This window comes from Poromitra crassiceps (genome assembly GCF_964638095.1).
Source record: "Poromitra crassiceps genome assembly, chromosome: 27".
Lineage (NCBI taxonomy): Eukaryota > Metazoa > Chordata > Actinopteri > Beryciformes > Melamphaidae > Poromitra > Poromitra crassiceps.
Genome location: NC_139650.1, coordinates 7,475,391 through 7,500,791, shown reverse-complemented (window position 1 = coordinate 7,500,791; position 25,401 = coordinate 7,475,391). Strand labels below are relative to the sequence as shown.

General features: G+C 46.6%; 1 protein-coding gene across 1 annotated transcript; it reads left to right on the top strand.

Moving 5' to 3' along the window:
• Positions 1–4,351: 4,351 nt before the first annotated feature.
• dennd6a (DENN/MADD domain containing 6A) lies at positions 4,352–24,624 on the top strand. The gene is made up of 19 exons (XM_083661681.1): positions 4,352–4,609; positions 5,866–5,904; positions 6,488–6,530; positions 10,174–10,286; positions 10,491–10,571; positions 11,280–11,385; positions 11,603–11,682; positions 11,940–11,999; positions 12,707–12,762; positions 14,956–15,078; positions 15,717–15,812; positions 16,801–16,895; positions 17,179–17,244; positions 18,048–18,112; positions 18,246–18,335; positions 20,091–20,254; positions 20,341–20,443; positions 22,449–22,523; positions 23,580–24,624. Exons 1-19 carry the CDS (start codon positions 4,382–4,384, stop codon positions 23,718–23,720), a joined length of 1,824 nt encoding a protein of 607 aa, XP_083517807.1. The 5' UTR covers positions 4,352–4,381; the 3' UTR covers positions 23,721–24,624.
• The last annotated feature ends 777 nt before the right edge of the window (positions 24,625–25,401 follow it).

Genomic DNA, 25,401 nt, shown 5'->3' with positions numbered 1-25,401 from the left:
GCGAGGCCGAAGTTGAGCAATTGTGCGCTGAGTGACATCACTCGAGCACTCCATGATGTGATCAGTGATGGTCACTCGAGCAATTGTGATGCCATCAGTGATGCCAAGTTGAGCAATTGTGCGCAGACGAGGCCACACAGTAGCCAAGCTGTGGGCGAGGCTACGAAGCGGGCGAGCTGCAGGGCGGGCGACCCCGCCAGCGGCCAAGCCTAGGAATCAAGCGTGCGTAGCGCGCAAGATTTCTAGTATATATATATTTCCCCCAGCAAGTGTCAGCTGTTGTTACACTGTTATACTGATAAATGGCTCAAAAACGTCCAATTGCTATTGCTCCAGATTCAGATTCAGGTTTAGGGGGCCTGATGACAAAAGGAAAAATGTTATAGAAGAAATTTTGGAGAATCATCACCAAGTATGAGTGAGGGGGTATTGGCATGGAAAAACAGCTCAAGGGGTACATAAGACAAAACAGCTGGTTGGGAACCACTGCTCTATTGCCCATCACTCTTCTTCACTTTATCACTCAGTCAGTCACTCAGCCACAGACATTTGCATCTGTAGGGTGTGGTGCCATGAAGCTGAATGGCCACAGCATTACGCCACGGGCTTAGTTTTCACTTGTTTACAGTGTGTACAGTGTAAAAGTGTTTTTTGTCTATTTTACTTAGTGCTAACTACACTAGATGGCGCTATCCCGTGTTAGACAAGTGTTAGACTGACTTAAGTCCCTCCCGCTCTGCAGGAAGACTTGCCGACTCTTTCAAAAAATAAAGCAGCAGTCTTTTTGGGATTATACTGAGCTAAATGGTCTGAATTCAGATTGTTGTTGAGTCTGCTGGGGCTTTCCATTTGTGCAGCATGAAACCAAGTTACTGTCTGCAACTTGAAGTTTGTCGAGTATGTAGGTAGTGTTTTTTTTTTATGAAATACATGTATGGAAAATAGCTGTTCTGAACTCCTATCATTATGCCTTTAAAAAGTACCAAAACTACTACAACATCGAACCTAAATAACTCAAACTAAACATAAAACAAATTAACAAGACTGAAGTAAAACTACCAAACCCACACTGAAAATTTATTAAAACAAAATGAAATGAAAATGAAAATTGAAAACTATCTAAAGGGCCGTCTGGGTAGTGTAGAGGACCTGGGTTCAGTTCGCGGCAGCGGTACTTCCGTCTTGGTCAGACATTCCTACAGACACAATTGGCCAAAGATAAGCCTACAGTAGATGAGTGATATTAATGATAGCAGGTGTCAAACGTTTCACTGACTGGTTCACCTTATTATAGGTTGGATCAGCCTGGAACTTTTTATGGCCCTCCATTAGACTGGAACTGAATGGGGACCAATTAAGGTAACATGTCTTTTCTGTCTGGTGGGAAACTCTCCTTCCTCTTTAAAAAGGGCATGAAACATTTGATCATGTGACTCTAGTTCATTTGCATTTAACCTCAGACAAGACAGGATACTGCTTTCACCTCTGAAATGTACCTAGATTTGCTAGAAAGATTAACAACATTATTTTCTCCAACTTGGGCACTGCTAGATGATGTCATTAGCTTAACTGTACAGTAAGTTTTTTTTACGTTTTGATGAATCAAAACAACCACAATCCAAGTCAGAAACACAACAGCATTATGCTGTGAGCCTGTTAGAATTCAAAATCCACCAACACTGTACTCCACTACAGTACTCTATTGTACTGTACTGTAGTCTATACTGTACTGTACTGTACTGTACTGTACTGTACTGTCAACCTAGAGTGACATCATCTAGCAGCGCCCTAGTTGGCGGAAATGTGAAATGTTGTTCATCTAGGTAAGACTTGAAAGCAGTGTCCTGTCTTGAAAGCTGTGTCCTGTCTTGAAAGCAATGTCCTGTCTTGAAAGCTGTGTCCTGTCTTGAAAGCACTGTCCTGTCTTGAAAGCTGTGTCCTGTCTTGAAAGCTGTGTCCTGTCTTGAAAGCTGTGTCCTGTCTTGAAAGCTGTGTCCTGTCTTGAAAGCACTGTCCTGTCTTGAAAGCTGTGTCCTGTCATGAAAGCAGTGTCCTGTCTTGAAAGCTGTGTCCTGTCTTGAAAGCTGTGTCCTGTCTTGGTGTCCTGTCTTGAAAGCAGTGTCCTGTCTTTTGTGTCCTGTCTTGAAAGCTGTGTCCTGTCATGAAAGCAGTGTCCTGTCTTGAAAGCAGTGTCCTGTCTTGAAAGCTGTGTCCTGTCTTGAAAGCAGTGTCCTGTCTTGGTAAATGGTAAATAATGGTAAATGGCCTGCATTTATATAGCGCTTTTATCCAATGCGCTTTACAGTCAGTAGGTACATTCACCCATTCACACACCGATGGCAGCAGGTTACCACGCAGGGTGCTGGCACACCAACGGGAGCAATTTGGGGTTCAGTGTCTTGCCCAAGGACACTTCGACATGCAGACTGGAGGAGCCGGGAATCGAACCACGACCTCTTTTATCCAAAGCGATTAGTGGATGACCCGCTCTACCTCCTGAGCTACAGCCACCCCAGCTTGAAAGCTGTGTCCTGTCTTGAAAGCAGTGTCCTGTCATGAAAGCAGTGTCCTGTCTTGAAAGCAGTGTCCTGTCTTGAAAGCAGTGTGCTGTCTTGAAAGCTGTGTCCTGTCTTGAAAGCTGTGTCCTGTCTTGAAAGCACTGTCCTGTCTTGAAAGCAGTGTCCTGTCTTGAAAGCAGTGTGCTGTCTTGAAAGCTGTGTCCTGTCTTGAAAGCTGTGTCCTGTCTTGAAAGCACTGTCCTGTCTTGAAAGCTGTGTCCTGTCTTGAAAGCAGTGTCCTGTCTTGAAAGCAATGTCCTGTCTTGAAAGCAGTGTCCTGTCTTGAAAGCTGTGTCCTGTCTTGAAAGCACTGTCCTGTCTTGTTTCTGGATAAATGCAAATGAACTAGTCATAATTAAATGTTTCATGTCCTCTTTAATTATCTTTGCAAATAAGCATGCAACAATTATATATAAAAAAAAATATGAACATCTTTGTTTAATGTAGATGCAAAGGACTGTGTAATTGGCTCGTTACAGCATCTCAGAAAACCAAATCGATATTTTCACCGGGGGCAGGCAGGGTCTCTCCCCTGCTCATAGCCGCTGATAGTCGTGTGTTAGCAAACACTGCAACAGGAAGTAAGCTAGGGGCAATTTAGAATGTTTAGAATGTTTATGTTGTCAAGTTAAAACTGTCTTATGGGTCAAAAATAAGCGGGCTTCATACCCCCCCAAAAACAAATAAATAAATAAATGAATGAAGAAATGAATAAACAAGTTAAAAACACACACACACACACACACACACACACACACACACACACACTCTGTCCTAAACTGCCCCCTGTGCACCCCCCTCCGGTTCACCCATCTGCTTGCTCTGTGTTGGAGCTGTCAGAGGATTTAATTTAAGCAGATTTACACCCCCTTGTTGCCCTTAGACTGAGTGTTACGTCCCCTTGTTACCGACTCAGACTGAGTGTTACGTCCCCTTGTTACTAGTCTCGCTGGCCAGCCTCCTCTCCCTTCCGTCCGAGGAGTCTGGCGCCGCAGGTCTCCATAACTGGGATAAACCCTCCCCTGCTCTACTCTGCTCTCCCATTGGAGCGACTGTTTCGGCGGCAGCCGGATGTCCGCCTCCAGCTTATTACAAGCTCTGTCATTGGCTCCGACCATGTCAATCAGTGCGGCTTCCGCTCCCTCTTCCCTGTGTGTTTGTAAATTTTTGTTATTTTGTATATTGTTTTTATGTTTTTTTGTAACTGGGATGGGTTTGGCTATGTGGTTTGCATGTTCGCTGCAGCACAAATCGCCCCGTTAGGACAATGACCTTGAAACTTGTCACATTATAAAAGGTCCAAGGGTCCACTTCAACTTTGAACATTTCTTCTAAGTAATTCTGCAACTTGGATGAACCTTGTGAATTACCAATGGAAACATTTTTGTGTGTGTTTTTGTGTGTGTGTGTGTGTGTGTGTGTGTGTGTGTGTGTGTGTGTGTGTGTGTGTGTGTGTGTGTGTGTGTGTGTGTGTGTGTGTGTGTGTGTGTTTTTACCTTTGGGGTAAATTTAGAATATGCTTTAATCATAATAGACGTGGTTGCTGTTCTCATGAACATGAACACTTTAGATTTGAGAACAGCACTACAATACTGAAATGTTTCCGATCTTGAACGCACCCCGGTGTAAAGCACGGCCTTGCGTGATGACGTTTACCGTTGCGTACCCCTTGACGTCAGGACGCTGCTGATGTGCTAAAGTGCTAGGTGGCTAATTGTCGACACTGCTGCTACTTTACCATTGTGAGCTTTGAGCGAAAATCTCCGTAAAGTGCGTTATATTATACCCTCAGCCAGTGAAGAGTTTGTCCCGAGGGAAGGGCCATGGCTCTGCAGGGCCCAGAGGAGCTGGGGCAGGAGCAGGTAGAGGAGCCCGAGGAGCTGGACTATGAGCAGGGGGACGCCAGCAGCATCTCCCCGGCCGAGGAGATGACGATGCCCGCGGGGCCTGGGGGAGAGGAGCCGCTGCTGCTGCCCTGGGACCGCTTCTCCGCCTGGCTGCACTGCCTCTGCGTGGTGGGCTTCGACCTGGAGCTGGGCCAGGCCGTGGAGGTGAGTTAGGGGTTAGGGGTGCGCTGTTGTGGCGATTTGGGATGCCCTGTCGAAAAATGCTACCGCCTGAAGTTGGAAAGCTATTTAGCACCCTTCCCGACAAGCTAGCGTGGCATGGGTGGTAGCAAAGGACGCCTTTAGGTCATCTTGTTTTCATATGATACCAGAAACTTCACCGTGGCTTTAATGAGCCCACCACAGCTTCCGAATTCGAGTTGTTATGCCGAATTCTGCATCCTCGCCGATGCACCAATTGACTGTATCAGGGACCCTGATAAAGGCTGATGAAGTGAACGGGGATTTTATTTAAATGCATAAAATCAGGTCTGCTTTTTTCTTTTTCTGACCCCCCCCGCACCGCCCCCCGCCATTTTCTCCCCAATTGTACATGGCCCATTCCCCCCCTGCTGCCCCGGTCGCTGCTTCACCCTCTGCCTCCTACCCATCTTGGGAGAGCCGTAGACTAACACCATGCTTCCTCTGACACATGCACAGTTGCCAGCCGCTTCTTTTCACCTGACAGCGGGGAACTTCACCGGCAGGATGTAGCATGTGGGAGGATCACGCTATTCCTTCCCACCAGTTCCCTTCCGCCCCGAACAGGCGACCAGAGGAGGCGCTAGTGCAGCGACCAGGACACATACCTTTAATCCGGCTTCCCACCCGCAGACACAGCCAGTACGTGCCTGTATGGATGCTCGACCAAGCCGGAGCCCGGAGGTAGCACGGGGGCGCGAACCTGTGACCTTCGTGTTGGTAGCTGGGAATCTAGCGCTACACTACACGGACGCAATACGGTCTGTGGTTAACAAATGTTTATGGGAGTGGTCATTTGTGTTTCAGCGTTCTTTTAAAAACACGATTTTCAGAAAATGCTTCAAAAGTCATATAAGTGATTCACGTTTGTGAAGATTATCCTGCTGGACACAAATTACCACTCCCATCAACTTTTGATAACCACAGACCTTATTTTATGCATTTAGGTGAAATCCCCATTCTAAATCCTCATTCACTTTCCCCCTGAAGCTCCAACATGTCCAGGACTTCCGCCTTCCGACGACAAAATTACATCATCGCTGCGGTACTCAGTGTCATGTTTTCCCGAGCAGATGCGCTGAAACCCATTTAGATTGGAACTCGGTAATTCCAACTTGGAACTAGTTGGATTTGGAACCGACTTCTGACTTCCAATGGAATGCAGTGCACCATAAGTCTTCAGATGTTGCTGGTGGTGACGCTGCTCCTCTGTCTTCCAGGTCATTTACCCGCATCATTCCAAACTCTCAGAGAAAGAGGTGAGTTGAGCTGCTGGGGTTGGGCGGGGCCTGAGCTGCCTGGGCGGGGCTGGACTGACTGGAAGCTTCTTTTCCAAAACACTAGACAAAAGACATCCGTTTTGGAGCTTTTGAATTGATTTGCTCAACACTAGGGATGGGCTATTAATACATTTCCATAATCGAAATTCGGGGCAATTAATGATCAATTAATCAATAATATTAATATTATTATTATTAATAATAATGATAATAATTAATATATATATGTGTGTGTGTGTGTGTGTGTGTGTATGTATATATATATATATATATATATATATATATATATATATATATATATATATATATATATATACACACACACATTGTGAGGGAATGTACGCTGGCTCAATCACATTGAGCAGGTGTTGAAAAAAAACTTTCTTCTTCTTCTTCTTCTTCTTCTTCTTCTCCTCTATTCTGATGCCAGTTCTATTCTGATGCCAGTTCATTAGTTCATGTGCTGTCACAGTTCTATGCACGGTGTATTTGTGAAGCTTCAGGGAGCTTGCTGGATTGTTTTTCATGTTTGTTAAACTCCTTGTTGTCGTGTCCTTTTCAGAAAACGAGTATCTGCTACCTCTCCTTTCCTGACTCCAACTCAGGTGAGTTCCTGTTTCGGCCTCTAGTCTGTTTTCGTGATTCAGTCAGAAATTCACGACTGGTTGACGGTAGTTCGTCCTCGCTGCGTTAGGGTTGGACGATGTCTTGAGTCATCAACTTGAATCATCCCGATGTCCGGGGTCAAAATCGACGACGGACGATGGCATCGTCGTTGCGCGCGGGCGATTCCGGACCAGGCCTTGTGTCACATCATTAGACATAAGTTGGTTCATGTAGGAATATATTTTTGTGTCCGGCGATGCCGCGTCGTGTGATTGAACTTGCAGACCGTGTATTTAGTTCTTGTGTGCGCAGGGTGCATGTGTAACGGCGTTGTGTGGGTGGTACATGCAGCAACCCATGTTAAGGGCTTGTCCAGGGGTGGGTACGAACCGCCGACCTTCGTCTTGGGAGTGCGACATGTTAACCGCAACACCAAGAGAGCTAGCTCCCTTGGCGGAGCTGATTAACATGCCTTTATACTGGGGAGCGAGTTTAACCAATCCACTCGGGACTCACGAGGAATCCGCGCTGATTCACCTCGGTTACACATGTGGACCGCAGCTGCGCCTGAGCCTCTGCCCGCAGTCACACCTTCTGTCCTCAAGGGCAATGCAAACAGCCACTCCTCAGCTGATTCACGCCACCACCGTACTGTACTATTGAATGTGGACTTTAAGTTCTGTTGAATGATGTCACTGCCCTTTACTGGCATTGTTCTAAAACCAGCGGTTCTCAATATGGGCTCCTTGAGGGGGTTCCACGGGGGGCCTCAAGTCAAATTGATGAATGGTTAAACTTCAACATGATCTCATTTGCAAGAAGTGAACACCATTGGAGAATGTAGAAGAAACACTCTTTTGGTCCTAGCTTCACTGTTATCTCTCTATCCACAATACATACACATAGGGATTCTGGATCAAATCAGTAACATGAAAAATATTCTCAGATTTGGGTCCGAGATAAAAAAATCTCTCCATAACCCTGATGGGGGGGATCGGGGGTACGGTGGCGCAGTCGGTAGCGCTGTCGCCTCACAGCTAGAAGGTCCTGAGTTCGATTCTCGCCTGGGACGCTGTGGGTGCTGGAGTTGTGACCCCCCCCCCCCCCATATCTTCAGTGCCTACTGCCCAGGTGGGCTATCTCGTCGAAAGGGCCTTTCTGTGTGGAGTTTGCATGTTCTCCCCGTGCCCCCCCAGGGGGTTCCTCCGTACATAACCCCCCACTAAAAACATGCAGAAGATCGTCATCCGACCAGTGACGACAACATCTGAAGTTGGTCCCCGGGCGCTGGAAAGAAAAAGCGACCACTGCTCCTGGCCTGCCCCCCGGAGGAAAGGACAAGCCCGGATGGATCAAATGCAGAGGACATATTTCACCGGCCACCGTCAGTCAGCATGAGTATGTGTTGTAGTGTTCGTGTGACAATAAAGACGTCTGAAATCGTGTTTTTTTTAAATCGTGATGTGGACTAAATTACAGGGTCCTAGATATTAAAAACGTTGGGAATCACCGTTTGAGACCATTGAGCGCTTATATAATGGGCAGTTCTTCAGCCAGGTCAGCCGGTTCCCCTAGGTGTTTAAAACTGTTTAAAACTGTTTAAAACTGTTTAAACTGTTTAAAACTGTTTAAACTGTTTAAAACTGTTTAACTGTTTTAACTGTGTGGCTGCTGGCTGCTACAGGGGGAACCTCAACACGCTGCGACTGCATGCTGTGGGCCCGGGTTTTCACTCATGTCATGCTGTGCGGTTAGTCCTCTGAACGCTGCCAGGTTGTTGAGGGTTCAACTCCCCGTGCCTGCTGCTGCTGTGCAGCTGTGTCTATCTGGATATCTGATCTGTGGATTAAGTGGAGCCAATAGTAATCAGTCTAAATGCACGACTCAAGCACAGGGATAGCATTTCACACACACACACCTCCCTGGGGAGATACTGTTGTGTGTGTGTGTGTGTGTGTGTGTGTGTGTGTGTGTGTGTGTGTGTGTGTGTGTGTGTGTGTGTGTGTGTGTGTGGTGACTAAGCAGACTTTGGTGCTGACAGGCCGGTTGTGAGCAACAGGATTAAGACAAACAGGGCTATAAATAAATCAGTGAGATTGAGAGAGAGAGAGCGCTAAGGTTAAGTTGGAGGAGGGTGACATAACCTCTCTCAGCTGCAGATCTACACTGCCTCTCTCTCTCTCTCTCTCTCTCTCTCTCCCCCCTCTCTCTCTCCCCCCTCCCCCCCCCCCCCCCCTTCATACACCTGTGCTGGCTTGGCTGATTTGGCAGATTATGCTCTGTGAAAGCCAAAGTATGTTTGTGAAGTTTTTTGATGTACTTTACTTGAGGCTAAGAAATTATCTTTAGGATGCTTTCACACTGGCGCCCAGGTAGCGTTCCCGAGCACACTTGTACCCAAATTGACCCCAGTTTCGGAACATTTGACGAGTGTGAACGTTCCGTTCCGTTCCGCGCCCGGGCGCGCAACAGGGAACCGTGACAGGATCCACTTGAAAAGGTGGTCTGGGGAGCACTTTGGCGTGCCCGGGCACGTGAAAAGTGTGAAAGTCGACCGTTCCAAACCACATAAACAACAAACGGGCGAGGATACACTGCAGGCATAGATGATGACGCAGGTGCACTCTGTTCCGTTTCTGAGCGCGGAAGAAATGTTGTAATGTGAAAGCTGACCAGCAGGGGAGAGGGGAGGGGGGGGGGGGGGTAATCGTTCCCGGGTGCGGAACAGAACGAAAGCTATCGTTCCCAGTGAGAAAGCAGCCTTAAAAAACAACAATGTGAAATGATTGGATATCTCATCATTCTCGGCCGTGAGAAGCAGGTAATTATCGGTTATCATATCGTTGCTTGGTTCACACCAGAAGCAACTCAGAAGCAGCGTGTCACGGAAGGGTCCTCTGTGTGTGTGTGTGTGTGTGTGTGTGTGTGTGTGTGTGTGTGTGTGTGTGTGTGTGTGTGTGTGTGTGTGTGTGTGTGTGTGTGTGTGTGTGTGTGTGTGTGTGTCCTATGCAGTGGAATGCCTTGACAGTAGTGCAGAGCAGGGAGTGTGTGTTAGACTGTGGAATCTTTCTGATTGTCGTTATCACTCTCTCTCTCATACACACACACACACACACACACACACACACACACACACACGAGTTCATGTGGAGGTGACGGTCAGTCTGTGTGACTCATCGTGTGCTTCCTGTTTCCTTGCTCCTTCCACTTCCCCTTCCTGTTTGTCCAGGAAGCCGGGACACACACACACAGAGCAGATCCACGACAACACTGCATCCAAATAAAAAATAGCACTATTTTTCTATAGGATTTCAACAACCCGAAAACGGTTTAACATTTGGGTCAGAAGTGGGCACTCAAGTTACAGATTGAGTAGCTTGAGACTTGACTTGATGCGTGAGAAGATTCAAGATAACCATAATTCACACAAGCCAGAAGCCACACACCGACGTTGGAATGCTGGTTTTTAAATTGGAATGTACTAAAGATGAAGTGTCTGCAGGATGGAGTACGTGCACAATGATATGATGTTCTGAATATAGAAACGCTGCACCAGTCACGCGCAACCTCCTGACTGTGCCTTTTAAACCAGCTGTTTCCATGCTAACCCCAGGCTCCGCCCCTCTGTGTTTGCGTTCCCAGGTTGCCTAGGCGACACCCAGTTCTGCTTCCGCTTCCGTCAGGGCTCCAACAGGAAGTCGTCACTCGGCTGCTTCCTGGAGACCGCCGACCGAGACGCGCCGACCTGTCTGAAGGTGTGCCACACACACACACACACACACACACACACACACACACACACACACACACACACACACACACACACACACACACACACACACACACACACACACACAAGCAGCTTGTACAGACAGACAAAAGACACATCTGTAATGGCTGCTGTAATGATAGTTGTGTGTGTGTGTGTGTGTGTGTGTGTGTGTGTGTGTGTGTTGCAGAGGGACCAGGGCCATTACTATGGCTATGTGTATTTCCGTCAGGTGCGCGACAAGTCTCTGAAGAGGGGGTACTTCCAGAAGGTCAGTGTGTGTTTTTAATAAGCTACTCTCAACCACATTGAATTCACCTTATCATCAATCACTTGATTATGATTTGATTTTATTACACGCGGCTTTGTTGAACACTCCATTCTCATTGGTCAATTACGGCATTCTATGGTCTGTTATTTCTGAGTAACAGACCGTTGCTATGGACAACGCTGCAATCATATCTATTCACAGAAAGGGGTCCAGTAAATATAACCGGTCTTAACGTGTGCGTGCGTGGGCGGGGCTTGTCCGGGCTGCTGCTATGCGTTCTAAATGAACAGCCTGATAATCCTGCAGCAGATCACAAAACCTCTTTTTTGGCTTAACAGCCATTCATGGAGACGCACCTTTTCACAGTGTTGTCTTTTCAAAAGTTTGCTCAGAATTAGTGCAAAACCTGAATGTAAACTGATCTATCTCATCTAGAAAGGTGCTACACAAATCCAATCAATTATTATTGTTGTGATTATTATCATTATTGTTATTAGCTTCTCTCCCTCCCCCTCTCTTCTCACTCTCACTCTCTCTCTCTGTCTCACTCTCTCTCTCTCTCTCTCTGTCTCACTCTCTCTCTCTGTCTCACTCTCTCTCTCTCTCTCTCTGTCTCACTCTCTCTCTCTCTCTCTCTCTCTCTCTCTCTGTCTCACTCTCTCTCTCTCTCTGTCTCACTCTCCCTCTCTCTCTCTCTCTCTCTCTCAGTCCCTGGTCCTGATCAGCAGGCTGCCCTATGTGACGTTCTTCCACTCCCTTTTGAAGATCATGGCTCCAGAATACTTCGAGAAACAGGAACCCTGTCTGGAGGCTGGTCAGTCTGTCTGTCTGCCGGTCTGCCTGTCTGTCTGCCTGTCTGTCTGTCTGCCTGCCTGTCTGTCTGCCTGTCTGTCTGTCTGTCTGTCTGTCTGTCTGTCTGTCTGTCTGTCTGTCTGTCTGTCTGCCTGTCTGTCTGTCTGCCTGTCTGTCTCTGCCTGTCTGCCTGCCTGTCTGTCTGTATTTGAGCTGTTGTGTATTTATTTGATTGACAGCTTGTAACGACATCGACCGCTGGCCAACGCCCCATCCCGGACGAATTCTCACCCTGCCTATTATGGGCGTGGTCATCAAGGTGCGAACACGAACACGCACACACACACACACACACACACACACACGCACACACACACACACACACACACACACGAGTTATGGTTTGGTTATGCAATCTGTTGAATGTGTCTTTTTAACCCTAATTTAATCATCAGTCTTTTGACTGCTCTGTGTGTGTGTGTGTGTGTGTGTGTGTGTGTGTGTGTGTGTGTGTGTGTGTGTGTGTGTGTGTGTGTGTGTGTGTGTGTGTGTGTGTGTGTGTGTGTGTTGCTTTAGGTTCGCATCCCAACATGTTATGACAAACCGGGAACCTCACAGCTGGTCCAATCCACACAGGTGATTACAACACACACATGCACACGCACACAGTGCGGGGAGATAATATAATAACAGCAGAGATTATAAGAAGGATAGGAATAGACAATAAAACAATAAAATATAGAAGTTAGGTATATACAAAAATATGTGCCTTCCCCTACAATCCTTATCAAAGAACCATGAGTAAGAAGTGGGAATATGTGAGGTACATAACATCTTATATACAGCAGTGTGAGTAATAATACTAATATTGCACGAATTGCAGTATCTACTAGTTTTTGCACATTGAGTTTTATTGCAAAGTTAAGGTATATTATAAAAGTGAATTTTTGATTTGTAGATGGATGGTGTGAGTCCGAGGGTATATTATTGACTGACTCAGAGCGTCTGATGCTCTGAGGGAGGTGCTCTGTCTGTCAGTCACAATGTTGGGAGCCCGTGGAGAGGGCCATTTCCATAACTGCAGCCATGGTGCATCATCTCAAGAGTCTCCACCCTGGGAATCGAGCGCACAGAGCACACAAGATTCCTAGTTTATTAAATTGCTTCAAACTACATATATTTTATGAGTCTGGACAGATGTGGATGTACAGTACTGCAACCAAACTTGTTTGCCCAGGCATACAACCATGAGGCTGGTTACTTCTTGTATCTCACTTTGTGTGAATCTAGGTTGAACACAGGTGATTACAGTTCCACTAACAGGAAGTGAATGTGTGTTACAGAGCGACAGCCTGGTGTCCATCGTCCTCCCCACCATCCACGAAGTCGACCTCTTCAGGTGAGATGGCGTTGTTTTCTGCAGCCTTCAGCACTGAGTTGTGCTGTTGAATGCAGCTCAGTGGCGACACAAGGTTTGGCTGCCACCTGCTGTCCGGGGGCGGTACTGCAGCATGGGCTGAACCAGCCTCTTATTTACCACCTGTTGACAGAGCTGTCTGTCGCTGTTTGGCTCACCTGCAAAGAGCTGGAAATTAAAACAAAATGTACACACACACGCACACTCTACCAAGAAAACTGAGACACTAGCCCTGACAATGAAAGCCTCCACTGAGGGGAAAAGCAGACTATTGAGCTGTAAACAGTAAGTCAATACTGTGAATCCAGTAAGTAAAGCAGACTATTGAGCTGTGAACAGTAAGTCAATACTGTGAATCCAGTAAGTAAAGCAGACTATTGAGCTGTGAACAGTAAGTCAATACTGTGAATCCAGTAAGTAAAGCAGACTATTGAGCTGTGAACAGTAAGTCACTACTGTGAATCCAGTAAGTAAAGCAGACTATTGAGCTGTGAACAGTAAGTCAATACTGTGAATCCAGTAAGTAAAGCAGACTATTGAGCTGTAAACAGTAAGTCAATACTGTGAATCCAGTAAGTAAAGCAGACTATTGAGCTGTGAACAGTAAGTCACTACTGTGAATCCAGTAAGTAAAGCAGACTATTGAGCTGTAAACAGTAAGTCAATACTGTGAATCCAGTAAGTAAAGCAGACTATTGAGCTGTGAACAGTAAGTCACTACTGTGAATCCAGTAAGTAAAGCAGACTATTGAGCTGTAAACAGTAAGTCAATACTGTGGATCCAGTAAGTTAAAGCAGACTATTGAGCTGTAAACAGTAAGTCAATACTGTGACTCCAGTAAGTAAAGCAGACTATTGAGCTGTGAACAGTAAGTCACTACTGTGAATCCAGTAAGTAAAGCAGACTATTGAGCTGTAAACAGTAAGTCAATACTTTGAATCCAGTAAGTAAAGCAGACTATTGAGCTGTGAACAGTAAGTCACTACTGTGAATCCAGTAAGTAAAGCAGACTATTGAGCTGTGAACAGTAAGTCACTACTGTGAATCCAGTAAGTAAAGCAGACTATTGAGCTGTAAACAGTAAGTCAATACTGTGAATCCAGTAAGTAAAGCAGACTATTGAGCTGTAAACAGTAAGTCACTACTGTGAATCCAGTAAGTAAAGCAGACTATTGAGCTGTAAACAGTAAGTCAATACTGTGAATCCAGTAAGTAAAGCAGACTATTGAGCTGTAAACAGTAAGTCACTACTGTGAATCCAGTAAGTAAAGCAGACTATTGAGCTGTAAACAGTAAGTCAATACTGTGAATCCAGTAAGTAAAGCAGACTATTGAGCTGTAAACAGTAAGTCACTACTGTGAATCCAGTAAGTAAAGCAGACTATTGAGCTGTAAACAGTAAGTCAATACTGTGAATCTAGTAAGTAAAGCAGACTATTGAGCTGTGAACAGTAAGTCAATACTGTGAATCCAGTAAGTAAAGCAGACTATTGAGCTGTGAACAGTAAGTCAATACTGTGAATCCAGTAAGTAAAGCAGACTATTGAGCTGTGAACAGTAAGTCAATACTGTGAATCCAGTAAGTAAAGCAGACTATTGAGCTGTAAACATTAAGTCAATACTGTGAATCCAGTAAGTAAAGCAGACTATTGAGCTGTGAACAGTAAGTCAATACTGTGAATCCAGTAAGTAAAGCAGACTATTGAGCTGTGAACAGTAAGTCAATACTGTGAATCTAGTAAGTAAAGCAGACTATTGAGCTGTAAACAGTAAGTCACTACTGTGAATCCAGTAAGTAAAGCAGACTATTGAGCTGTGAACAGTAAGTCAATACTGTGAATCTAGTAAGTAAAGCAGACTATTGAGCTGTAAACAGTAAGTCAATACTGTGAATCCAGTAAGTAAGTTGTTCTTCTTAAATTCTACCATAAAACCAAACAGAAGAAGAAGAAGTACATACATCCGGGTCACTTCCAGGGTTCACTCACTGTAGCTGTATATAGCTTAGCTTGATATACACTGATCATATTTATCTGTTTTATAGAATATAAACGATTCACTTGAATTCAGTGGCCGCCCGTATGGAATAACCTCATATATGATTACATGCCAGCAGCCGGGAATACCTATGTGAATACCTCTCTCTCTCTGTCTCTCTCACCCTCCCTCTCTAGGTGCTTCTACCCGGTCTTCTTCCACATCCAGATGCTGTGGGAGTTGGTGTTGCTAGGGGAGGCCCTGGTTGTCATGGCGCCGTCGCCGGCCGAGTCATCCGACACGGTGCTGGCGTTGGTCAGGTGAGTCGGAGGAGGGGGTGTGGCCGGGACGAGAGCCACTGAGCACGCTCCCAGCTCTGTGTGATGTCACCTGTTGGCTTCTCTCTCTGCTAGAACTGACTCAGATTTGACTGCTCAGCTACAAGGCTCACGCTGCGTACATCTCTGATGCTCTGATGCTCTCCTCAGAGAGGAGTCGAAGGCAGTAGAATGCAGCCGGCGCAGTGCCAGTGTGTAGGAGAGGCAAGAGCTGTCTGCTCACCTCCAGTCCAAGTCTCCACAAGCCCTGAGATGCCGAATTGACTTAAAAAGATGTGATTTACACCCTGTTTTTAAACCGAAATATTCACTGTAGCCAGGTGCTGCTAGAACTGTTGTGGAGCACGACTTCTTGAAGGACCTGTTCACAGTGTTTTTTTTCCTTCACGTTTTTGCTCGTCACCCTGTTCAGTGTTCACACTCAGCAGACAGCTCTACTTGCCTGACACGGCCCGTCTCCATTTCTCCAAACTGTGGCCACGACGGCTGCATTTTACTGCATGTAGTACACTGACTGTCTGCAAGTGCCTCAAACAACCCCCACATCAACAAAATCACAATATCCCTTTAAATATGTTTTTTCAAATGATCCGTCTCTCTCTCTCTCTCTCCCTCCCCAGCTGTATCTCTCCTCTGCGTTACTGCAGTGACTTCCGACCGTACTTCACCATCCACGACAGTGAGTTTAAGGAGTACACCACCAGGACGCAGGCTCCGTGAGTACAGACGCCCCAACCTTCAACACGACTCTGCACTATCACAACTCTGCACTATCGCACTGTTTGCTGTCAACATCACATCCTATCACCTCCTCCACACTGACCATCAGCATAGGAGCGCCGCAGGGCTGTGTCTCCAGCCCCCTCTGGTACGACCTTTACACCCACGACTTCAAACACCGTCGTGAAGTTTGCGGACGACACAACGGTCGTGGGGCTGATCTCCAATGGCGATGAGTCGGCCTATAGGAAGGAGGTGGATGCCCTGGAACAGTGGTGCCAGGGCATCCACCTCTCCCTGAACGTCTCTAAGACCAAGGAGGTCATTGTGGGATTACAGGAAGGGGAGAGAGACTCACCCCCCCAGTCACCATCAACGGCACAGTGGTGGAAAGGATGGACACCTTCAAGTACCTGGGAGTGAACATCCATGTGCTAAAATGTTATTTATATCTTTAGTTGCTAAATTGATTCCATTGGGGGTTTGGAATGGATGTACAAGACGAGTGTACAAGATGGTCGAGTAACTGTTATTCTACAGATGTCCATGCTTTTTTTTTTTTTCTCAATCATTGAACCGTTCTGTTTGAATTTAGGTTTTAAATGCTATAATTTCTCTAGTGTTACTTACAGAGCTGTCCATCTTCTTCTATTCTACCACTCTTTGACAGTGGGCGCTGGTCAGACAGAGGGAGCTGTGGTCTGACTGTAAATGCAGTCAGTAAACTATCCTCTCTCTCTCTCCCCCTCTCTCTCTCTCTCTCCCTCTCTCTCTCTCCCCCCCCCTCTCTCTCTCTCTCTCCCTCTCTCTCTCCCCCCCTCTCTCTCCCCCTCTCTCTCTCTCCCCCTCTCTCTCTCTCTCTCCCCCCCTCTCTCTCTCCCCCTCTCTCTCTTTCTCTCTCTCTCTATGCCCCCCTCTCTCTCCCTCTCTCTCTCTCTCCCCCTCTCTCTCTCTATCTCTCTCTCCCTCTCTCCCCCTCTCTAGGCCATCGGTCATTCTGGGTGTGACCAATCCATTCTTCGCTAAAACTCTGCAGCACTGGCCGCATATTATCCGCATTGGAGACATGAAACAAGCAGGTAGATTATACTCATACCACTACTACTACTGCTACTACTACTACTACTGCTACTACTACTACTGCTACTACTACTACTGCTACTACCGCCACTGTAACACTTCAAGCCTCCGACATGTCCGCTTGGCTAGTGGGCCTGTTCCTTTAGCCGACGGGATATGGTGGATGCCTGGTGTGCGAGAGATCGCCGGATCGATACCCGCTCAAACGCTACACTGGTGGCAGCGGTGGGATGTCTGTCTGTCTGTATGTCTGTCTGACCTCTCTCTGTCTGTTCCTCCCAGGAGAAATGGCCAAGCAGATGAAAGTCAAGAAACTAAAGAACCTGAAAACTCTGGACTCTAAACCCGGTAGCTATTTTTTTTTTATTCTCTCTCTCTGTAATTCTTAGTTCTTCATATAAGCTCTTTTGTGTACCAGGGATCGACTGATGTGTTTTTTTTAAGGCAGATACCAATATATTTCCATGCTAAAAACATCCAAATGAATGAATGAATAAATATATGATTAAATAAAAAAGAACAAAAGAAGAGAAGAACATTTAGACTAGGGATGGGCATCAATAATCGAAAATCGAGAATTGATCGTTGAGGAATCACGTCGATCATGTGGAATTTTGATCGATTTTCTTTTTAAATCAAATAGATCTGCTGAAAGAATGCATTTCACTATGTAGTCGCAACCAGGTGATGGCGCAATCTAACTGGTTTTAGGAGATAGTAAACTACGGGGCTGCCAGCAAGCACAATAATAATATATTATTATTATTATTATTGGTAATCGATAATTGATCATTAATTTTCGATTATGGAAATTTATTAAAAATGCCCATCCCTAGTTTAGACCATCAGGGACTCTAAAACTCCATTGAAACTGATGGACAGGAGAAGAAAGAGTATTCACACATACGGAATCTGGTTAATAATTTAATCGTTGGTTCAGGTCTTCTCATGGACAACCATTGTGGTATTGATTGATTCCAGAATAAATATGTAATCAATCAAACTTCATCATATCCATCATATCAGTCTGTAGCAGATGTTTCATAAAAGGATGATTTCGACAAACCAATATATCGGTATAAGCCCAGTGTGTAGTCACATGTCAGTAAGGTGAGCTTCAGTTTCTGTGTGTGTGTGTGTGTGTGTTGCAGGTGTGTACAGTGCGTACAAGCCCTATGTAAACAAAGATGAAGACATCATCAAACAGCTTCAGAAGGTGAGACATGGCCCCAACGTCTTCTCTGTAAGAGAGCAGCAGTGACGACGGGTCCCACTGGGTGTGATGATGTCATCGCCGGATGTGGATGTGATGATGTCATCACTGGATGTGATGCTGTTTTGTCTTTCAGGGCGTTCAGCAGAAGAGACCTTCAGCGGCCCAGAATGCAATTCTCAGACGTTACTTCCTTGAACTGACGCAGAGCTTCATCATTCCACTGGTAAAAAAACAATCAGAACTTGCCCATTTTTATGGGAAATTCATGATATTTTTCAATTGCTACCATGTATTGTGACACAGAAATCAATACCAGAAATGATATATATATATATATATATATATATATATATATATATATATATATATATATATATATATATATATATATATATATATATATTAGGGATGCACCGATCGATCGGCACGTGACCGGAAATGGCCGATTTTCACGTGATCGGCCTCGATCGGTGATCTGTTCCGGTCACTCTAAATAGCCGATTCTGTGAGCCGATTTTCACATGACGTGCGCGCACCCCAAAGCACCGAGACAGGCACCCAGCCACCACACCACACACGCCAGCATACCTTCCTCGTTGTGGATTTTTTTCACCGTCAGTGAAGTAGACAAAGCTCGCAGTTTGTCACACATGCAAGTCGAAAATAAGCCGTGGAAACAGAGATGCGGCCGAGTCCCGCTCGGCTGGAGTCCAGTCAGAGCGGCTCGCTTCACCTCACTGGCCCCTCTCTCTCTGCTCTCTCTCCCCGGGAAGCGGTGCTCCAGCAACCCGCCACCGCGCACAGCCGGCTTGGCGAGGTGAACGCGAGCATTGTGTCCACCATTCCCCGACCTGCTTTTCCATTCCACATCAGCGCTGCTGCCTCAGCCTGTCAAGTCATGTTGTAACGTGACGTGGATACAGGAGAGACTATTTGTTTCGTATTGCAAATAGAACGACATGAGAACGACGGACATAATAATAAAAATGCATCGGACTCACAAGTGTGCAACGTTTCCTGTGCGTGACGATATTTTTTCGGATGGCAGATAAAAATACGCATACCAAACTTCGGACTGTGTGTAAACTCCGCCTGATATTCAGACTGAAGATCGTTACTGTAACTCATAAACTCATTTCCCCTCTACTCAAGAGGACTGGTCTGGAGCCAGTCTATAAACTCCTTGTCCATGGATCATTTTGATGTTCTGTTGCACCTGTTTTCTTTTGGAAAAGTAAATGCATGATAGCTGTGGGATATAGGCTATTGGATTTAATTAAATTTTTGTATTCATTGTATTTGCACAAAAAAGCTCTGTCCAGTAGCCTAACCTGGAACACTTTTATTTTGAGTGTTTGAGTGAGAAGGTCCTACTTCATGCAAATGATAAGAATTGTTTATTTGTTTATTTGGATCCCCATTAGATGTAAGAATTGTTCTATGAATCTTAATTTTTAAACAAAGTTACAAAAACGTTTGTGTAAGCTGTCAATTGTTGTTTTTAGAGAAAAAAAATCTGAATCGGCAAAAATCGGTATCGGCAAGTCAGACTATTCAAAAATCGGAAATCGGAATCGGCCAAGAAAATGGCAATCGGTGCATCCCTAATATATATATATATATATATATACACAGTGTGTATATATGGTATATATATATATAAAATTGAAAATTCATGTTTTATTTCAATAGCTTCCATGTGATGCATTGACTCAACACACTAAAATCCAATATCCTATTTGTCCAATGTAGTAATAATTTCTGGTTTTGATTCAGAGTCACCACCTCACATGACATGGAAATTCTATTATGGATCCTTGAATAGTCATGGAATGAATTTGTGTGCTTATGGTCATGTGTGCATGCATGTGTTTGCGTGTGCGTGTGTGTGTGTGTGCGTGCGTGCGTGCATGTGTGTCCGCACATGCGTGTGTATGCGTGCGTGCGTGTGTGTGTGTGTGTGTGTGTGTGTGTGTAGGAGCGGTATGTAGCCAGTTTGATGCCTCTGCAGAAGTGCATCAGTCCCTGGAAGAGTCCTCCTCAGCTGAGACCCTTCAGCCAGCAGGACTTCATGAGGACACTGGAGAAGGCCGGGCCGCAGCTCACCTCCAGACTCAAGGGAGACTGGATAGGACTCTACAAGTACGCACGCACACACACACACACACACACTTTATAATGTTGGGCTGTGGACCGTATTGAACAGCCAGTATCTGTGTGGTCTGCAGGCATTTCCTCAAGTCTCCCAACTTTGACGGCTGGTTCCGCAACAGAAGGAAGGAGATGACACAGAAACTAGAAGCTCTGCACCTGGAGGCACTGTGTGAGGAGGTATGAAGGGAGGGAGGAGGGGCTAAACCTCTGCACCTGGAGGCACTGTGTGAGGAGGTATGAAGGCAGGGAGGAGGGGCTAAACCTCTGCACCTGGAGGCACTGTGTGAGGAGGTATGAAGGCAGGCAGGGAGGAGGGACTAAACCTCTGCACCTGGAGGCACTAGGCTCGTTTGAGATGACTGCCGCCTCGCCTGGAAAGCAGACGAGAGCAGGCGAGCACAGTCAGGCGAGGCGTCAACAAGTCGAACACCCCCGACGGCACACTTCCTGCTGCTTTTCTTCTTCTACCGTTTTGTTTAACAGCGGTTTGTAAACAGATTAAAACATGCATTAGCGCCACCCACACTCACTGCTCAAATAACACAGCCCTTCATATTCCTTATTTTTATTTTAATGTAGGCATTCCAGGTGGTATTTATGTAAAATATGGAGTGACAGCTTGGAATAGATATAAAATTGAAGTTTCTACACTTCACTGTGGGTTTGTGATGCACCTGTGTTGAACCAATGGGCGCTCAGCTTGATGCGTTTCTCGTCATCCTCTGTCATCCGCAGTCGGGCGCAGTTGGTGGGGAGCAACTGCGGCGCCTCGCTCCAAATCTGCGCCCGCCTCGCTCTCGCGAGAGTCACGTGACTCACGCAGTCGGGCAGGACGGAGCAAGTCGGACAACTTTCTAACCATCATGCAACGGGGCAAGCAAGGCGCTGGTCGAATCTGCGCAGAATTTGCTCATCTCAAACGAGCCTACTGTGTGAGGAGGTATGAAGGCAGGCAGGGAGGAGGGGCTAAACCTCTGCACCTGGAGGCACTGTGTGAGGAGGTATGAAGGCAGGCAGGGAGGAGGGGCTAAACCTCTGCACCTGGAGGCACTGTGTGAGGAGGTATGAAGGCAGGCAGGGAGGCGGGGCTAAAGCTCTGCACCTGGAGGCACTGTGTGAGGAGGTATGAAGGCAGGGAGGAGGGGCTAAAGCTCTGCACCTGGAGGCACTGTGAGGAGGTATGAAGGCAGGCAGGGAGGAGGGGCTAAAGCTCTGCACATGGAGGCACTGTGAGGAGGTATGAAGGCAGGCAGGGAGGAGGGGCTAAAGCTCTGCACCTGGAGGCACTGTGTGAGGAGGTATAAAGGCAGGCAGGGAGGAGGGGCTAAACCTCTGCACCTGGAGGCACTGTGTGAGGAGGTATGAAGGCAGGGAGGAGGGGCTAAACCTCTGCACCTGCAGACACTGTGTGAGGAGGTATGAAGGCAGGGAGGTGGGGCTAAACCTCTGCACCTGCAGACACTGTGTGAGGAGGTATGAAGGCAGGGAGGAGGGGCTAAAGCTCTGCCCCTGGAGGTGCTAGTGCAGCGACCAGGACACATACCCCTAATCCGGCTTCCCACGGGCAGACACAGCCGATTGTGCCTGTATGGACGCCCGACCAAGCCGGAGGTAACATGTGGGGGCGCGAACCTGTTGGTAGGCAGGGAATCTACCGCTGCACTACCCGCACGCCCAAGAGAGATATAGTGACTTGACTACAACACTGGCAGGTGGAAGAATTTACAGATGCCCTAATGCTGATGGTGGGGCAGAAGGTCAGTCGAACAACATCTGAGTTGCCCCTCATCGCATGTCTGTCTATCTGTCCCTCTCTGTCTCTGTCTATCTGTCTGTCCCACTGTCTGTCTGTCCCTCTCTGTCTGTCTCACTGTCTGTCTGTCCCTCTCTGTCTCTGTCTGTCTCACTGTCTGTCTGTCCCTCTCTGTCTATCTGTCTGTCTGTCTGTCCCTCTCTGTCTCTGTCTGTCTCACTGTCTGTCTGTCCCTCTCTGTCTCTGTCTATCTGTCTGTCTGTCTCTGTCTGTCTCACTGTCTGTCTGTCCCTCTCTGTCTCTGTCTGTCTCACTGTCTGTCCCTCTCTGTCTCTGTCTATCTGTCCCTCTCTGTCTCTGTCTCTCTGTCTGTCCCTCTCTGTCTGTCTGTCTGTCTCACTCCGTCTGTCTGTCTCGTTCTCTCTGTAGGATCTCCAGCAGAGAATCCAGAAGCATACAGAGGTGGAGGCAGTGGACCTTGTTCTGAAGCTGAAGGATAAGCTGGTCAGTATAAAGTGTAAAGCTTTATCTTGCTTGACAACCAGAGCTGATGCATTTTCCACTGGAAGAAGTGTAAAATGTACCTGTGTGATTGTAATGTGGTGGGACCGTGTTGCGGTGCTAGTTTGTCACCATGGTAACACAGCTCACCACTTCCCTGTTTCCTTGGAAACCTGAACAATCTAAGACCAACATGGAGGAAGGTGAAGGGCGTTGCGCGACCAAGCAAATGAAGCTTCAGGCTCGGGCTGCACAATTAATCACATCGATTTAACGAATCACATTCGAAATCGCAATCTGGCCCAAGTGCAATATGCAAATCACAGGAGCTGCAATGATGTGATGAAGGTAACGTGTCACAAGTGAACATAGCATTAAATGAAGCGTTGTGGTGCTACAGAGATGCTCCGGCCTACAAATCATATTGTGTCGACGTAAAGGAACATGCTTGTTTGCTAACAGGCCCCAGCAGAAATTAGTAATGGACCTCAGGAGGTCCCTGAAGATCATCAAAGACACAAACCATCCCCACAACAGCCTGTTGTTCTCCCTGTTACCCTCAGGGAGGAGATACAGGGTCCCAAAAGTACGTACAAATCGCTTGAGGGACAGCTTCTTCCCGCAGGCCACGAGACTCCTTAACATACACAAATAGTGAAGTAGCTGTACTGTACCGTACTGTAGCTGCTACCATTATGTATGTCTAATGTTTAATTGTATGTTTAATTAGGTATATGCTATTTGCACCTGTACGTCAAATACGTCGAATTTAAAATGTTTAAGCACGTCTAAAGTATGCACATGACATGTGCACCTATGTGCAGTGAATATGCCACTGTCTCTGACTTGTCTTATCACTATACTGCCTTATTGCTTGTTGTGTCTCTTGTTGTTTTTGCACTCATATGCCTTGTTATATTTGTACTATGTTGTAAACGGAGTCCACAGCACAAGAATTTCACACGTGATACTTGTACTACGGAGTGACAATAAAAATCTTGAATCTCTTGAATCTAATGAATAATGAATGCTAAGCTCCGCCCCTCTTGTGTGTTGCAGAGCCAGGCGGAGAGGGAGCAGCTCCCTGTGCGTTCAGGGACCCTGGCTAAACTCCAGACCCACATCGAGGCCGTGATCCTGGCCTTACCGGAGGACCTGCAGGGCATCCTCCACAAGCCCTCCACGCCCCCTGACCTTTAACCCCTGACCCCAAGTTCAGCTCGTCTGAAGCTTTGGGGTCGCCGGCTAACCCGCTGTGTTTCTAGTGGAGAGCCGAGGTGTGTGTCACTGAGCCCGGCTGCCAGGCTGCGTTCACACAGGCTGCGAGAAGCAACACGTTCAAGAACGTTCTGTGCTCTCATCAGTGGCATTCAGACTCAACACAAACCTCAAGTCTGTCCTGTCCCAGCTTCCTCCATCTGCTACTGAAACACATCAGAGGACTTCTCTTCTGCCGTGTTTTTAGAGTCAAAAGGCTTTTAAAGTCTCGGATGGAGTCCTGAGTATCTGAGCATCTTGCTCATCAGAGGAACATGGATGGATAAGGATGATTTTTCCGATTTTCAACCAGCTTTGTCTCATCATTACACTGTTGCTAGTATGTGCAGATGAACAATGGTTACCTTCTGCCTCGATGTTGCCTGCTCAGAGAGCTCCCCATCGAGAGCTCAGAGAGCTCCCCATTCATTTGCAGAAACTTTGCATTTGACATCATTTGGAGGAGCTTCTGCGGGCAAGTGAACGGTTCTGGGTCCAGGCAACGTGGAGGGATATATTACCCACATTGTAATGATACAACGCTGGTTGAAAACCAGCAAAGTGATGAGAGGACAGTTAGCGGGGTTGGATTCTTTCCTAGGGTCCCACAGGCATTTTGTTCTTTTTGCCTGTGGCCCGTTACCCATGGTGCTTTGCGCCAAAGAGGATTTGGCGTCCACAAAGGAAGGAAGATGATGATCCCTTGTTGACCCTTGACCCTCAGCGGTGTTTTAACCTTTTGAACTTTGAAACCTTGACTTGACAAAGAGACTGCTGCAGCCCAGCTGCACTGAGTTTGGACTTTCATTTGTTTTAATGTGTTTTTCTTAAGTCAAGTGCACTTTCATCCTTACACTTTCCATCACCTACACACACACACACACACACACACACACACTCCTTATGCAGACAGTCTCAGCCAAGCAGTGCTTTATAATTACATTTGACTAAAATGCTGACCATTTAACCACACACACACACACACACACACACTGGTAAAGCAGCTGGTCACATGACCTCACATTTCATTTCGTTCTACCAGAGCGTCTGGCCTCCAGCTTTCACCCAGTGTTTGCAGTGGGCGGGAGTTGGGCGGGTGTTCTTGCCTTGACAGACAACTCCTTCAGCCAATCAGCGTTGGATCCAGTCAAATCCAAATCAGAGAAACTCCGCTGTCGCATACTCCTGTACTTGCTTAATTGTTCTTATTCAGTCTATTTCTGCATTAAGGCCGTGGCCACCCTGATCCATCAGAAAATGGACAGAATTATAAAACGGATAGATGTATGTCCGTTGCATGTACAAGTAACCTACAGCAGGTGGCGGTAAGCACCTTGAAGGTGTCAGCGACCCGCCTATAAACCGAGAGAAGAAGAAAGATGGCGTTAGCTAGCTTGTTAGCTCTGTGCACTACGTTACTTAATATGTGGCAATAAAACACTACTGAATGACCAGATTGATGTAATGGTCGGCCAGTTCGAGTCATGCTGTTTCCTTGAAGCCCACCAGCTTTGATATCTGTTGGCTAGTTGTTGATATTTATAACGATAAAATAACATTACATCGAAAGGATGCGGACAACCCGCTCAGCCGTTTCTGCTCAGAGAACGCCGCCTTGACTCTC